This window comes from Ranitomeya imitator, chromosome 6 (genome assembly GCF_032444005.1).
Source record: "Ranitomeya imitator isolate aRanImi1 chromosome 6, aRanImi1.pri, whole genome shotgun sequence".
Classification (NCBI taxonomy): Eukaryota; Metazoa; Chordata; class Amphibia; order Anura; family Dendrobatidae; genus Ranitomeya; species Ranitomeya imitator.
In genome coordinates this window covers 491,090,426-491,107,424 of record NC_091287.1, presented here as the reverse complement: position 1 = coordinate 491,107,424, position 16,999 = coordinate 491,090,426, and the positions used below count along the sequence as shown (strand labels likewise).

The 16,999-nt window shown below is 39.1% G+C and overlaps 1 protein-coding gene across 1 annotated transcript in view; it reads right to left on the bottom strand.

Moving 5' to 3' along the window:
• VPS13B (vacuolar protein sorting 13 homolog B) overlaps positions 1-16,999 on the bottom strand; it is a 1,386,889-nt gene that overhangs the window by 539,140 nt on the left and 830,750 nt on the right. Inside the window, exons 26-28 of the mRNA XM_069731647.1 lie at positions 5,741-5,909; positions 5,537-5,651; positions 1,035-1,176 (exon numbers count right to left, since the gene is read on the bottom strand). Of these exons, the coding sequence (XP_069587748.1) occupies positions 1,035-1,176; positions 5,537-5,651; positions 5,741-5,909 (426 nt within the window). The remainder of the gene's footprint in view (positions 1-1,034; positions 1,177-5,536; positions 5,652-5,740; positions 5,910-16,999) is intronic.

Sequence of the window (16,999 nt, the reverse complement as noted above, 5' to 3'; positions counted from 1 at the left end):
ATTCTAGATTTTGTATTGGGGCCATGCAGGAGATTTGAATCTAGTCCCTAATAAAGTTATTTGGATAAGTAAATGCTTACAATTTATTCAGAACAATAAACATAATAAAACCAAAAACATAATCTATTTACATAATACAGAATATAAAAATAAGCTCATTTGGTATTTTGAAACTTTACTGGGGTGCTTTACTAAAGGCTAGGCGAAAACTGCAGAATATCGCAGAGTACCAGCTTAGTAACACACCCAAAAACAGAGACATCAAGATCTGCATTCAGAAAAACTTTAAAATAGCATCAATAACAACAAATCAGAAAGAAGACTTATCATTGGGTGAGAAAAAAGGGATTTTTTAGCAGTAAATGTGACGTTGAGCAGCTGGTGAGGTCTAAGGCTGGGTTCTCACGTAGCAATAGCATGCGGAGTGACTAATGACCATGCAGCAAAACCGGGCACCTTTTACAGGGAAATTCAACAAGTTTTCAATGTGGTTATTTGCTGGGCAGCACAAGTTTTATGGGTGAAAAATGTTAATAAAAAGCCAGCCAAAAAAGTAATGCAAAGCCATGGAAGTTAGCGGCAAAATGTGCACAGCTTTATTCCCTGGTAATTGCCCCTATGGCAGATTATTGCTAAGTGTAAACCCTACCTTTTAGTAAACTTACTAAGGTTTTAACTTATCAAAATCACATTAATGATAACCCACTGCAAGCTAAATATACAAATAACGATATGATCATTTGCTGAAAAATTAAATTAAATATTTAGTTTAATTCAATGATGGTTTTCATCCTTGCACCTTTAATTTACACAAATTAGTATTCGATATGTCAGCGTTGAAGATTAATAAAAAGAAATGCCAACAGAATAAACACCCATTCATAAAAATCGACTATGCGGCTAGATCATATCGATGTGTGTATTCAGCTTAAGAACTTCCATTGGAATGAGAATGTAACAAAATCACAAGAAAAGAAATGAGGGTGGATGAAATTCAATCAAATACAAAAATTTCCAAAAAATGATTTTCTTACGGAAGGGAAGAAGCCAGAAAAGTTACTGAAAGGGTCCTGCTTGCTGACGGGTCGAACCAAAGTGGTGCGTCTGTTCAGCTTCTCGGTACATGAAAGGAACACCCCGCCATACTGGCCCAGACACCAACAGTTTTCAACGAGGCTTAAAGGATCAATAAGAAGATAGAAAGGGGAGAGGTAGAGAAAAAAAAAATGCAAAAATTTGAAGCCGATGGAAATTTTGGGTTTTGCCATAACGATGTTGACACCTGCTGGGCTGTAAAAATCGGTAATACATTCTTATACACAACAGTCCCCCCCCCCCCAATTTATAGCCTACAGTTGGGCAGAGCCTTGTTGATGGCTCTAGTGAACTGAAAGACAATGATATTCTATAAGAAACAGTCTGCTATGTTGTGTACAAGATGTATAGTACAAAATGAAGTCCAGCTGAAGAGAACGTATTTACCATGCTGATCAGAACATTAACTTATACGATAATTTCATGCAACGCTGAAAACATGCAGGAGGATCAATGATCTTATGTAATACCTGATTGCAAAGAGGAAGAGAATTGTAACATTTCTCCCCATTTTAAATGTTTATTTATGGACAAAAGGATGTCTATTTTCAAGATATTTTGCCCAAGTCTTGTGTCTTAAAGTGCATCTCCATGGAAAAACCTCAAAGTGTTCTTAGATGTTCACTTGCAGCATCTATGTAATAACTTTCCCTTCAAATATCAGCCAGTTTCACTATAGAATTTTTCCTAACAAGATTTTGTAATCATTGTCTGCCATCTTACAGGTATAATGGAGCTGTAGGAAAGTCACTGATGGCTGTTTCTATATTATATGTCAAATAGCTCCCCGCAGAGGCTGCTGTAATTACATGACTCCACTAGTTAACCAGTTCTCTCTACAGACACCTTTACAGTTCTCTTTAAAGACATTCACAATTTAGGTTAGATTTTCAATTTAATTACGGTAATCTCAAAGTATTGATTTACTCAAGAAAAAAACATCAGCAGGGAGGAAACAAGGAGCTGCGGTAAATAACATCAGCTCCTACACAGTTCAATACTGAAATAAATTAAGTGTACAACCTAAAATTAAATAGGAATGATACACTTTTTATCTTAAGTCTAGCTGTTGTCCAAGACTTCTATATTGATGGCCTATTGTATCTTTATCAGATCACTTCATTTCCTTAAACCGGAGCTGAGCAGCAATATCCGAAAATGGCCACCAAGCAGTGTACAGTGATGTGACGGTCCGGCACTATACATCTGGCTCTAGTGGGAACTACAAAGAGCTGATCGGTGGGGTTCCAGGTGTTGGACCCCCACTAATCTGATAGTAATAACTACATATCATAAGGAACAGTCATATCCTTTAAGAACATAACATAGAACTTTTTTCAGTTAATCAATGGAGGTACACTATATTACAACAAACCTCATTAGACCAATTTTCCAATTTTGTGTAAAGTAGACATCACCTTTAACAAATAGATCTAAGAAGAACTGCTTAATATGCATATATGAGAGGGACAGTACTGGTGCTGACACTGTGAAGTGTGTACTAATCTTCTGGCAGCATTGTATTTTCAGCCCTGAATGACATTATCCGTATATACAAAGACTAACTTCTAAAGTATAAATACTTTGCATGGACTTATTTCTGACCATTTATATAACTGTATTTGGCATGGGCGTTCAAATGTACCCAACGTTCGACAATCCAGCAAGTGCAGACCACCGCTGCTCAACCAGAGGTTATAAGAATATAAAGAATTCGAGGGAGATGCCGATTTTTGAATTGTAGACTTATCTAGGAGCTTGATTAGGCTCGTAACGTGTGATTCCAAGAATTAGCTAAAGGTCTGTAATGCTCTTCATGGAGATGTCATCCTATAGGTGGCTTTAAGTCATTAGCTTGGAAATACAATTCTCATAATGCTGTTATATACTGTGTATCAATATTAGAAAACACAGAGGTTAGTCTCGTACTAGCCGGTCAATAACTTATAGTCATCTAATGGAGGACAACTACCTGAAATATAACAATAACGGTTGAGCCATAAGCACCACTGTACACTATATCCATTAAGAGAGAATCTAGTAAAAATGTTGTCAGTTGTCTTGTACTGATTCTTAGTTGTTTTATTATCAAGCACTTTACAGAACAGTGGCTCAGTGGTTAGCAGCACTGGGGTTCTGGGTTCAAACCCCACCGACGTTCCTTACAAAACAAATCTTACAGAAGTCACTGAGAACTCCACCTTAACACCTCATCAAGATCAGTGTGAAAAATGTCAGTCTTGATGAATGGGGGCCAAAAACTCCATGCAAGATGTTCTTCTTGGTCAGACTCAAACCCAGGGCCACAGCCCTGCAACCGCCCTGCAACCGCTGGTTTGTTGGAGGACTTTGAGGCTAGCAAAATCTAACCTGTGCTGCAGGGTGTAACTCGGGATCATTAAAAGACATGGACATTTCAAATCAAACTTGTATGCAGATACATGTAAAGCTCTGTTTGCATTGGGGTCATTACGCGATTCTAAATCCCATTAATTTATAATGTTCTTTTCTCAGTGTTCCATGTAGATTTTAGCATATAGTGATGCAGACTGCTATTCTTACAGTAAAAAATACACAAAATCTTCATGAATTGGCAATGACGCCAATGTGCACAGAGCCTTAATGGTAAAGATCATGTTCAATGGTGCACAGACCTCAGCTGAGTGATTCGTGAAATCAGATTATTTAGGGTGAAAGGATCACACGGCTCAGATTGTAGGCCATCACTTTCAATAACTTAGTGACTACAATCGTCTCACCAAATTTTTCTCTTTGCATTGTAGAAATATCCCAAGAAAATCTCCTGATTGCCAGCTTTCACCTGGCCTGGAATAAAATGTTATTATATGTTACCTATGTCTGATGAATGAAAACGAAGACTATTTAGAAGCTAAACGTTAAGAAGATTGCTCAACCCTCCCCTTCAGCACCTCATATGGCAGGCGATATTACACACTGTAAACAAGAGCATACATCACTTCATTGACTATCTTGGTTGAATACACTTTGCAGAACCAACACCACATGGAGAATTAGGAACACATTAGCAGAAGGATGAGCAAAAGTTGTTTTCAGGAAACTGGATTACTCCCGTCTTAAAATCAATTTATGATGTCAAATAACAAGCAGATAATGGGAAACAGGACCAGCACTAGTTTCTAATTAACAGGTTGTGGAGCTTAATGTAACTCAAGGCAGCCAACATGCTGTGCATTAAGGATCTCCTTCAACGAGGCAAATAGCAGGGCACTTTAAGGACAAGGAAAACGTTAGAAGTATTGGCCGGGAAAATAAAATGTATAAATAACAAAAGCAGCCTGGCATGCAGTGCATCCGCAGGGCAAGAAGGAAGGGAGATCACGTGGTTGGAAGAAGACATGTCTTGTTGCAACATTAAAAAGTTGCACCCAACCTTAGTAATTTATCGTCTATTCGAAAGATAGGCAACAACTTGCTGATTGTCCAACCACTGAGACCTCAACTGATCCCGAGAAGTGGGCTCTGATGTGGCCTGTCTGGATGGAGTGATGGCTGTACCAAAGGGAAAACAGAGTCTGATGGGTAAGTTTCTTCTGTCATGCAAAGTTGCTTAACCTTTTTTTTTTTCTGATTGGGCTCATTGGTGACATGAAGGTGCACAAGACGGTTACAGTCATTGCCTGACTTCATGTATTTCCAATACCATATTGGAAAGTTTGGCCCACAAGGTCGCTCAAAACTTTTTCTCCATTAGGAAAAAGTGACATCCATCTTTCTGTCGACGTATTTTAGCTTTAGTCTCCATTTTTGTTCAGGTACAACTATGACTATAAATAAGGAACAAGAGCAGTGTATTTTTCTAGGGTCCGTTATCTTTTCATATTGTAACTAAATGGATAATACAAGGATGTGCAGCCTGTGATATGTATTCAATGTGTATAGCTGCAGGTGCCAATATTAGAGAGGATTTCCGATCATATTTCTAGGATATAAAATCACTTACTGGGGTTGTCTGGGACTTTTATATTGATGGCCTATCCTTAGGACAGTGGAGGTGAGACACCTGCCACCCCAAAGACCACCTGTTCCTAGAGAAGGCAACAGACAGAAAATATCATTTTGTAGAGCTGCGCACTTTATTGATTTCTGGAGTGTCCGCTGGAACTCCCATGAGAATGAAGGGGCGCTGAAGCATTGTGGTATCCCCTTCATAGCCTCCTCGTTGTGCACCAAACTTTTGCTGGCCCTATTTACACTAATGGAGCTCTGCTGTAGCATGTTGCCAGGAACGCTTCTGCACAGTATCAGTGAGGGTCCCAGAGGTCAATCTCCCAGTAATCCAAGAGATGGTATATCCAACCGGGCTGACATACCCCTTAAATTCTGAATTTAGAAACTTCCAAATACAGAACTAATTATGACACAAAATACCCTTGTGTGACTGTAAATATCCTAGTGCTACCTGCTCCTGTAATGGTCAATGTTAAAGCTTTCAATCTTGCACTTGACTTTAGTGTACACCTCCTGGACATCCACCGAGGCATTGAGGTCTTCTAGCTCGCTGACAACACAAAGTTCTGCAACAAGACAAAGTGCATGTTACACGAGGAATACCTGCTCGGCAACAAAAGAGGTAAAATATAATGTAGAATATAAAGGTTCATACTTGTGCCTTTACTTGTAGGGTCAGCAGCAAAAAGTTTTATGGTAATTTTGGGTAACATCCACTGCATCCACAGACTGACTCGGCCACTTGATACCCCAATGTTATTTGTTGTTTGCTCAAGGGTAACCGAATCAGAGAATGGGGATTCTGCAGCTTGCAAAGAGTCCCCCTGTAAAATAAAAACGCAATTGTAAAATACGGAATAAAATATAAAACGTTACATACAATAGGAATAAAACCTATCTGAAATGTGAGGATCTTGGAAAGTACTTAACTGAAGAACATATATGTGACTCCTGACAGGATATCCTGGTGCACACTACTAATATGTTTTGACACTACAGCTTAGGTAGGTATATTTTTCACTTTTGACACACTTTGGCACCACGTTTTCCCCATTTTTCAGATATTCGTGGAACTGAAAATTCATTATTTTTCAATGACCGCGTAAAATAGGAACAATTTAAAATACTATCACAGGTCTGAAAATAAACACAAAGCCAACAATAGGGGTTTTAGAGTGCATTTTGAGAAAATTGTTTAAGCCCATATGCCTACGACAAGGCCAATTCTTCATTTAGGATCCTATATCTAAAGCGCCTCATCCACTTTAAATGGTTGCCAGCCGGACGGTCGTTTGTCTGGCAGCCATCTCACTTGACTCTCCCATACACAAGAGCACTCACTCTGAAAAGCAAGCACTCCTTTTTTCTTTATGAGCAAGCCGCTGCCAGACAACTTTGACGGCAGCTTATCTCTAGAGAAAAAAAAAAAGCAGCATTCACCTGACCGCTATCGCTCCAGGCAAAACACAAGAACTCTTGGCTCGGCCCAGCTCCTGTATTCTTTATGAGAGAACCTGATTTCTCTGTCAGCCTTCCAGACAAAAAGGTTTGGCCGTTCAATTCCAAAGGTAAGATCCTTCACTTCCCCAACATCACTTGTAGGGTGGGAAATTCATCAGGAATCGTATACATGGATAGTTGACCTTTCGCTCAGAAATAGGTGAGTGCGCCTTACTTTCCTCTAATGCAGTGTTCACCAACTCCAGTCCTCAAGAACCACCAACAGATCATGTTCTCAGGATTTCTTCAGTCTTGCACGGGTGATGGAAATATCAATTGGGCAATACTAAAGAAATCCTGAAAACATGATTACGGTAGTTGGTAGCTCTTGAGGACTGGAGTTGGGGAACACTAACATAATGTCCGGTATATCGGGGGTGCTCTGTATATTGATCCATTTTCTATAGGTATTTAAATTTAAAAAAACATTAAATTGAAAACTAGACCGTCATTCTCGCCCATTACTTCAAACACATCCTATAGAAAGGGCTGATAAGCTAAGTTAAGGTTACAACTTCTGTATATGCTATAGACACCTGGTTGGGAACCAAAACATCCTTTTATTTACCCAAGTCATTCAGCCTAATTATCCCGTTCTAAACTGTGTATACTAAGCCGACACTTGGACTATAAAATATACTACAAAGTATTTACTAAAGTCACTCAGCATGATAAACTAGATTGTGACGGAGAATTATTGTAGGTTCTTATTTCTATTCCCCCCAACCATGAAATGCGGTAATATTCAGCACGGGTGGTCTGACGAACGCTTGCATCAGACTGGTAAGTGCTGTATACTTTTGAAGCAATTACAATGTTAGAGACTGGAATAAGCATACTTAAAAGATGCCACTTGGAAAAGTTCAACATAAAAGACAAAGGAGTGGGAACTATTAACTAGAGTGTCAGAAGGTAGAAAAGGTCACAGACAATTTGTAAGAGTGGAGATCATAAATCATTAGTTATGTTATTGCTATGCAGCTTCTGAAACTGTACGGACTGCAATTACGGTAAATTTGGCTAAAATATTGGTAATTTTCTTTCTATGTAAAAACATCTGATATCATTGGAATCTTGTTGGAAATGAAATCATAGTGCAAGAGAGAACAGATGATTTTTTTAAATTTTTTAAGGTTTTAATTTTTCGATACTTGTACAGCTTTGGATTTTATTTCCAGAATGACTCCTTTAAAATGGATTGATTGCTGGAACATATATGGGTAAATCACTGACTGTCAATCAACAGTGAGTCAATAGGGTAAGCAAATACTCCTAATTAAGAGGTCATTTTATTTATTTACTTTTTTCAATCCATTTTTATTTTTTAAAGGTCCTTCCTCAGATTCCAAAAAAAGAATCTTTTGCAGCAATCCATTTTTACTTGATGGCAGAAGTTTACAAAATGCAAATGAAATAAAATGATAAACATTTACCTCCAAAAACCTGAAAACGTAACATGATGTGGAAAACTTTTTTTTTAAATGTACAGTAATTTTTACCGAAAAATGTCTTGCAAGTTTTAGGGTAAGCACACGCAACCTGCACATGTTTTTTTTACAGATGTTCTAGATGAAAAATCTGCTACATTTTACAATTGCACCATCATGGATGAGAATACATGCAATCTCGTCCAATATGTAAAGTGACTGATTTATAGGCTGTTTTCACATGGTGATTTTTTTTCACTCGGGTGTAAAATGGTCTGTGTTTTGAACAGTGTGCTAAATCTATTTATGATCAGTGTGACAATTTTTACAGTCATCTGTTTTTTTTTCAAATGAAGAAAAAAATTCTTAGCTTCTCATACCCAATAAATATAAATCAGAGTGAGATCAGACCGCAATGCACTGGCAGTGGCTCTCACGACAGTGACCGCTTCATATATTTTTATGCAGCTGTCACACTTTGGTCTGGAGATCCAAAATCCAGTCTGAGCATTGCCATTTGATCTCAATCTGATATATAGGGCCGTCTAACAGCGCCCTTGAATAAAATTGGACAGCGCATCGATGACATTTTATTTGCATTGGTGAGTTTCATTCGCAACATGAATCAAAATAGCTGAACCAACAAAAAAGGACATGAGAAAAGGGCAACATTCATCGTAATGGGTTTATGATCTATTTGCAAAAAATTCGTAAAGCACAAGTGCCAAAAATATGCTGTATTAAGAGAGTTTTTCAACAGCATGTGAATTTACACTGTGGATCTTCTAGATGGATTTTTTAAGTGGAAACACCCGTGATTCTTTTTTTTCCATAGGATTGCGTTATTTAGCTCATTTCCATACTGATTTAGATATTCTAGAGGAAGAGATTCCCTACATTCTCAAGCTCTCTCTTCTCTCTCCTTAACTTTCCCACACCTTCTCACGCCAAGTCCCAAGATAAACAATTCCAGTCTTTCACCAATGCTCTGCAAATTGGTCCAAATAGAAAGCTTATTTTCTTAGCCAAAATTTATCTTTGAGCATCAGGAAGAACTAAACACATAAGGTCTTCATCCTTGGCCCGCCTCAAGGCCCCAGGATGATCGTAGCTCTTGGCCACACTGGTGCTATATCTTATCAAAATAACTTCAGCTTCTTGTTCAATCACCAAGTGTCCCCGAGGACTAAACACTTCTACCACTGTTTAGGCCTATATAAACAGTAACAAGTGGTGTGTTGTAGTCTGAATTACCTTTGCTCTGCAAGCTCCTAATCTGAGCTTGGTAAAGGGGGAAAAAAAATGATTAACTCTTTTTAAGCTTTCATCTAATAGAACTACCCCCGTACATGTTTCCCCCTCCCTTCTCCAACATACCCCCACACGCCACCCAGACTGAAATGAATGCAGGAAGCTATGGAGCTCTCCCATAAGCACACACAGGAGTTCAATGCTCACCATAAACTTGTCAGCGAGAAAAGAATTACTCACAGCTCAAAATATAAATCATCTACGGATATTGTAAGCAAATGCCTCCTTTTCCAGTTTAATGTAAACAAATGGTCAGATGGATTCCCTGCCCCCTACTTCAAGACAAAAAAAAATCATTTAAAAGTTCACTACACTTGAAAGAAGACTTTGAAAAATAATCAGTGAGTTTCCAAACTCCGGAGAACAGAGGATGCCTTCTATGCAAAACATACAAAGTTCAAAAATTCATAAATACGGCCTGGAGAAACTTAGCGGTGTTTGACAGCACTCAAGGCTTTAAAAGCAAATTGGAAGAAAACACATTAGCGGATGTACTGTACATGTTTGAATGGCCGTTACAATCCATTGTGGCCAACGTACACGGGGCCCCAAGTCTCGCTGGTCACACAAACAAATTAACTGGTGTTCGCCCGCCGGTGTCCTTCACTTTTCAACTCCAGCAGACAAATTAAAAGTCACAAATATTTAGTCCCAGATACCACCAACAAAGACTGACAATCTGTTCAAGGCCTAAACGTAAATGGTCAATGACAGTTGGAAAGGGAACATAGGGTCTAAAATAGATCAAAAATGGTTTTAAGAGAAAAATATTTAATGAATTAATAAATACAAAGAATGATAACAATAATCTATAAAAATATATAAAACTTTATTTTTAAAGTTAGAATTGTTCATTAGAAAAGGAAACGGGACTGATTAAGTATTCAACGCCAGAAAATATCTGTTTTATCACCTATTATAATAGGCATTTTTCCATTTAGTTTTAATAAGTTTTTTGCATTTTACTATTAACCGTAATAAACAGTACAAATATTTATTACCCGTTGCTTTTATAGTGCCAAAATGTCTTACAGCATGTCTTAAGTGCCTTACAGCAATGAAGCTCATAATCTGCCTTCGCTAGTTTAGTCACTTATCTTCTAGGGTCACTTTCATAAAAATCTATTTTTTTTTATTTGTCTAGCACTGATATATATATTTTATAAGGCATGGATGTATTCTAAATAAAAACTGGAAGCATACTTCTCTTCCATCGCTCCTCTGCACCCAGCGCAGACTGCCCCATAGCTCTACCCAGCTCTCGAAAAGATTTATGCGCTGTCCAGATGTTAACAGGTTTACTCAAGATTGTGGTTGGCTGCGGATGTCATGTGACTAGGAGATCAGATGTCTTCCTGATGACATACTTCTTTAGCCACCTAAAGGTTCAGTTAATCATAAGCTTCAGCGGTTACATGCCAACTAGACTTGCAAGGTCATGCTCAATGAAAGTGAATCAACTGAGGCGAGACACGTCTAGTCGGAATGTGGCTGGAAGTATTACGTGCGGTCACATGACTGCCAAGTGCTGGCACCGGAGAATCCTAATAGCGCACTACAAATAGTGACTACAGACTTGATCCCCAAGGCCTGACAACCCCTTTAAGAAAGTTACACTTAAATAAATTAAGACAAAGTTTCGGGACATTTGTAAATAGACATCAGGACAGTTCTATAGTGGACAATGAAAAAAGTAACAATGCATATTAATGATATAAAATACAATTATTTCTACTTCAGAATTATAAAACTGTATTCTGCAATTTACATCCAGAGCTATATTGTATATTAAAACAACATGTTCACATGTAAAAAAAATGGGAGTTATAATCATCTGTTCTCCTTCCTGGCATTTGCTATATATCTAGAAGAGAGACAAAAAACAGAACAAAAAATGTGAGCTAAATGGCGGTGAAAATTAACACAAGAGGAAAAAAGAAAAGGAAAAAAACTTATGAGCCGCACATGGTGTTGACACAGGCTGGCTCCTTTCATGTTTTAATGCTGTCAGTTATCTGAATGCTCAGCATGCATGAATATTGGGTGGCCAGAAGACGAAGAAAAAGAAAATAGACTGGGATATATTTACTTTCTCTAACCATTTTATGATAATCTGTGTAGTATACATGTTGAAAGCCTAGCTCTTATTTACAGTCATTTCACTTTCGTCTTCCACTGGAATTATTCAATATTTTCCCCAGACATAGTTACGGTATGTTTTTTTTTTTTGTCGACAATGAAAATTTCAACTTGCTTTTCTGCAGAAGCGTTGTGCAAATATTCCACCAAGTTTGTAAAGAATGCATCGGGCGTCAAGAACATTACTCCTGTTTCATGGTTGCAGTGGATAACATTGCTATATTGTTATCAAGTAGAAAACATTTAGTCAAAATTTTTATACTTTTTTTCATTTTAAAAGCTGGAAATGTAATTGGCCAAAATATTGTAATCAGGTAAATTATTAAATTGTACTGCCCTTCTGCATTAAACAGGCAGTAAAGTGTGCTGTAAGGACTGCTTGGATCTGTACACCATATAGAAGTAGAGTCTTCACAGTGCCTGTACTGCCTCCTAGAGGCCGCAGTGAGAGGAGCGCAATCTGCACAACACTCTCGGGCTAAGTTCACACAAGTGCATCAAAAAATAATCCAAATTTAATCCAGAACATTCAGACACTTTCATCCATATTGACTTCCGTCTGCCATCGATGTGTCGATTTCTTTAGGTCTGTGTGGTCCCTTTTTTTTTATTTGTAATACTTTAATGTTTTAAAATGCACATGATAAAATACCGTCTCCTAGGCTAGTAATGGCCATGAATCTGTAAAAAATGGATGCAATTGGCTGATCCATATGGAAGCCGATTTTTATTTATTTTTTGCAAAAAAAAATTATTTTCTTTTATATGCACTGCAGTGGTTGGATAGATGATAATATAAGAGCGCAGGCAAATAAACACAAGGGATCGCACTGCTCCGCCGATACGTCAGTCAATAACTGCTCCACTTATAGACTAATCACAGAGGTCAGAGATCCAGCCAACATTGCCCGAGGCTCATATTTATGACCTTGATACTTAGAGAGTCTTTACTAGTAAGCAATGCTTATAATAATAGAGTTTCGGGACTTGTATGAGCTTTCACTAAAAAAAAATAAAAGCTTACCAAACTTTATTTTAGCATAAAATAATGGGTCATGTACAGTCTTAACAGGTATGGAAAGAAAGCTGGAAAATCATTTGCACATTTATTTAAATTAAATAAAATGATATCATAATTGGTTTGTGAATTTATAACCACTAGAGATGAGTGATTTGAGTCAATGCACATCGAATGTGTGTTGAATATTAGCAACTTTGCTGACACTGGCGAATCTGAACAATTTGCATGTCGATTTGCCAAAAAAAGGTGCCTGCTTTCATCTTACACAATGCAGACTGCACCAAACACAGAAGGCTGACAGGACCTCTGGTGCGATTGCGTGGGCTTCCCCATAATGCCTTGCAGCTTGCACATCATAAGAGCGTAGACAATGAAAGGAGCTGTCCACCACTTGGACAACTCCTTCTCAATCTGAATGTTTGCCTCCGTGAAAATATCCGTGAAAATATCAACACCTATACTCGTCTCCAGTGTCGGCAACGTGAGGTTGTTACGACACACGAGCCCTAAACCCAATCAGTGCCGACTTCACTGTCCCCACCTTCAGACAAATCAAGCATCAACAAGTAGTCAGGGTTGCGGCTGCTCTCCGACTTCCTCTTGATGTTGGATTTGTTCAAAGGCGGAGACAGTGAAGCCAGTGTGGATTGAGCACAGGGCTACCGTGACGCAACAACCTCACGTGAGCCCTGGGAATACGAGTGCCAACACCACTGGAACAGCACCAACACCGCTGGAACAGCACCAGCACGGGAGGGGAATATAAGTGTTTTTATTTTAACATAGACAATATTCAGATTGAGAAGGGGTTGACCTAGTAGTGGACAACCCTTTTACGGAGGACTATGCATAACCTGTATAAAAGCCAAGGCAGGGAATTTAACAGCAATTTTAGGGTAATTTAGGTTTGTGAGAGTTCATCAGAGCTCACAGATCAGCAGTAGAGGTAAGAAAAGAACCCCCTAAAACTTCACACAAATACTCCAGGCTACAATGTTGTGTACAACCGCAGCAGTGAAACAGATGAATGTAAGGCCATGTGCACATGTTGAGTATTTGGACAGTATTTTACCCCAGTATTTTGTAAGCCAAAACCAGGAGAGGCACACATGTAAATGTATAATAGAAACACATCACCACTTCTGTATTTATCACCCACTGCTGGTTTGGGCTTACAAATACTGATGTAAAATGCTGACCAAATACTGAAATAAAAAACTCACCAAATACTCAATGGGTGCACGGTTCTTACACCATCTAATAATAGAGATTCAATTAATATGGAAGAAAAAAGACAGGAGAGGTGCCAGCAGCAGTGTCATATTACAGTGGTTTACGGAATAATTCACCCTTTGGCTTTTTACCTATTTTGTTACATTACAACCTGTATTTATATATTTTTGTAATCTGATTTGTGTGTGATTCATCAGCACGAAATGGTGCAAGAAATTACCTTGATAAGTCAAATGCTTATTGAGAAGACGTCCCCCTGTGGGCAATCTAAGTGTCTCATGGTCTGTCAGTATATACACTTTACCTTTTCTGAAAGGCCAAGAGGCTGCAACACCATTAACCCCTTCATGACCCAGCCTATTTTGACCCTAAAGACTTTGCCGTTTTTTTGCAATTCTGACCAGTGTCCCTTTATGAGGTAATAACTCAGGAACGCTTTAACGGATCCTAGCGGTTCTGAGATTGTTTTTTCGTGACATATTGGGCTTCATGTTAGAGGTAAATTTAGGTCAATAAATTCTGCGTTTATTTGTGATAAAAACGGAAATTTGACGAAAATTTTGAAAATTTCGCAATTTTCACATTTTGAATTTTTATTCTGTTAAACCAGAGAGTTATGTGACACAAAATAGTTAATAAATAACATTTCCCACATGTATACTTTACATCAGCACAATTTTGGAAACACAATTTTTTTTTGCTAGGAAGTTATAAGGGTTAAAATTTGACCAGCGATTTCTCATTTTTACAACGAAATTTACAAAACCATTTTTTTTAGGGACCACCTCACATTTGAAGTCAGTTTGAGGGGTCTATATGGCTGAAAATACCCAAAAGTGACACCATTCTAAAAAATGCACCCCTCAAGGTACTCAAAACCACATTCAAGAAGTTTATTAACCCTTCAGGTACTTCACAGCAGCAGAAGCAACATGGAAGGAAAAAATGAACATTTAACTTTTTAGTCACAAAAATTATCTTTCAGCAACAATTTTTTTATTTTCCCAATGGTAAAAGGAGAAACTGAACCACGAAAGTTGTTGTCCAATTTGTCCTGAGTACACTGATACCTCATATGTTGGGGTAAACCACTGTTTGGGCGCACGGCAGGGCTTGGAAGGGAAGGAGCGCCATTTGACTTTTTGAATTAAAAATTGGCTCCACTCTTTAGCGGACACCATGTCACGTTTGGAGAGCCCCCGTGTGCCTAAAAATTGGAGCTCCCCCACAAGTGACCCCATTTTGGAAACTAGACGCCCCAAGGAACTTATCTAGATGCATAGTGAGCACTTTAAACCCCCAGGTGCTTCACAGAAGTTTATAACGCAGAGCCATGAAAATAAAAAATAATTTTTCTTTCCTCAAAAATGATTTTTTAGCCTGGAATTTCCTATTTTGCCAAGGGTAATAGGAGAAATTGGACCCCAAATGTTCTTGTCCAGTTTGTCCTGAGTATGCTGATACACCATATGTGGGGGTAAACCACTGTTTGGGCGCACGGCAGGGCTCGGAAGGGAAGGCACGCCATTTGGCTTTTTAAATGGAAAATTAGCTCCAATCATTAGCGGACACCATGTCACGTTTGGAGAGCCCCTGTATGCCTAAACATTGGAGATCCCCCACAAATGACCCCATTTTGGAAACTAGACCCCAAAGGAACTAATCTAGATGTGTGGTGAGGACTTTGAACCCCCAAGTGCTTCACAGAAGTTTATAACGCAGAGCCATGAAAAAAAAAAAAATTTTTTTTTCTCAAAAATGATCTTTTAGCCTGCAATTTTTTATTTTCCCAAGGGTAACAGGAGAAATTTCACCCCAAAAGTTGTTGTCCAGTTTCTCCTGAGTACACTGATACCCCATGTGTGGGGGTAAACCACTGTTTGGGCACACGCCGGGGCTCGGAAGTGAAGTAGTGACGTTTTGAAATGCAGACTTTGATGGAATGCTCTGTGGGCGTCACATTGCGTTTGCAGAGCCCCTGATGTGGCTAAACAGTAGAAACCCCCCACAAGTGACCCCATTTTGGAAACTAGACCCCGAAAGGAACTTATCTAGATGTGTGGTGAGCACTTTGAACCCCCAAGTGCTTCACAGAAGTTTACAACGCAGAGCCGTGAAAATAATAAATACGTTTTCTTTCCTCAAAAATAATTATTTAGCCCAGAATTTTTTATTTTCCCAAGGGTTACAGGAGAAATTGGACCCCAAAAGTTGTTGTCCAGTTTCTCCTGAGTACGCTGATACCCCATGTGTGGGGGTAAACCACTGTTTGGGCACACGTCGGGGATCAGAAGGGAAGTAGTGACTTTTGAAATGCAGACTTTGATGGAATGGTCTGCGGGCGTCACGTTGCGTTTGCAGAGCCCCTGGTGTTCCTAAACAGTAGAAACACCCCACAAGTGACCCCATTTTAGAAACTAGACCCCCCAAGGAACTTATCTAGATATGTGGTGAGCACTTTGAACCCAGAATCAGCTGTGGAGGATATCCACTAATATATGAAATGCAGACTTTGATGGAATGCTCTGTGGGCGTCACATTGCGTTTGCAGAGCCCCTGATGTGGCTAAACAGTAGAAACCCCCCACAAGTGACCCCATTTTGGAAACTAGACCCCGAAAGGAACTTATCTAGATGTGTGGTGAGCACTTTGAACCCCCAAGTGCTTCACAGACGTTTACAACGCAGAGCCGTGAAAATAAAAAATCATTTTTCTTTCCTCAAAAATGATGTTTTAGCAAGCATTTTTTTATTTTCACAAGGGTAACAGGAGAAATTGGACCCCAGTAATTGTTGTGCAGTTTATCCTGAGTATGCTGGTACCCCATATGTGGGGGTAAACCACTGTTTGGGCGCACGTCGGGGCTCGGAAGTGAGGGAGCACCATTTGACTTTTTGAATACAAGATTGGCTGGAATCAATGGTGGCGCCATGATGCGTTTGGAGACCCCTGATGTGCCTTAACAGTGGAAACCCCTCAATTCTAACTCCAACACTAACCCCCCCACACCCGTAACCCTAATCCCAACTGTAGCCATAACCCTAATCACAACCCTAACCCCAACCCTAACCCTAAGGCTATGTGCCCACGTTGCGGATTCGTGTGAGATTTTTTAGCATCATTTTTGAAAAATCCGCGGGTAAAAGGCACTGCGTTTTACCTGCGGATTTTCCACGGATTTCCAGTGTTTTTTGTGCGGATTTCATCTGCGGATTCCGCACGGTATTTTCCGCACCATGGGCACAGCGGATTTGGTTTTCCATAGGTTTACTTGGTACTGTAA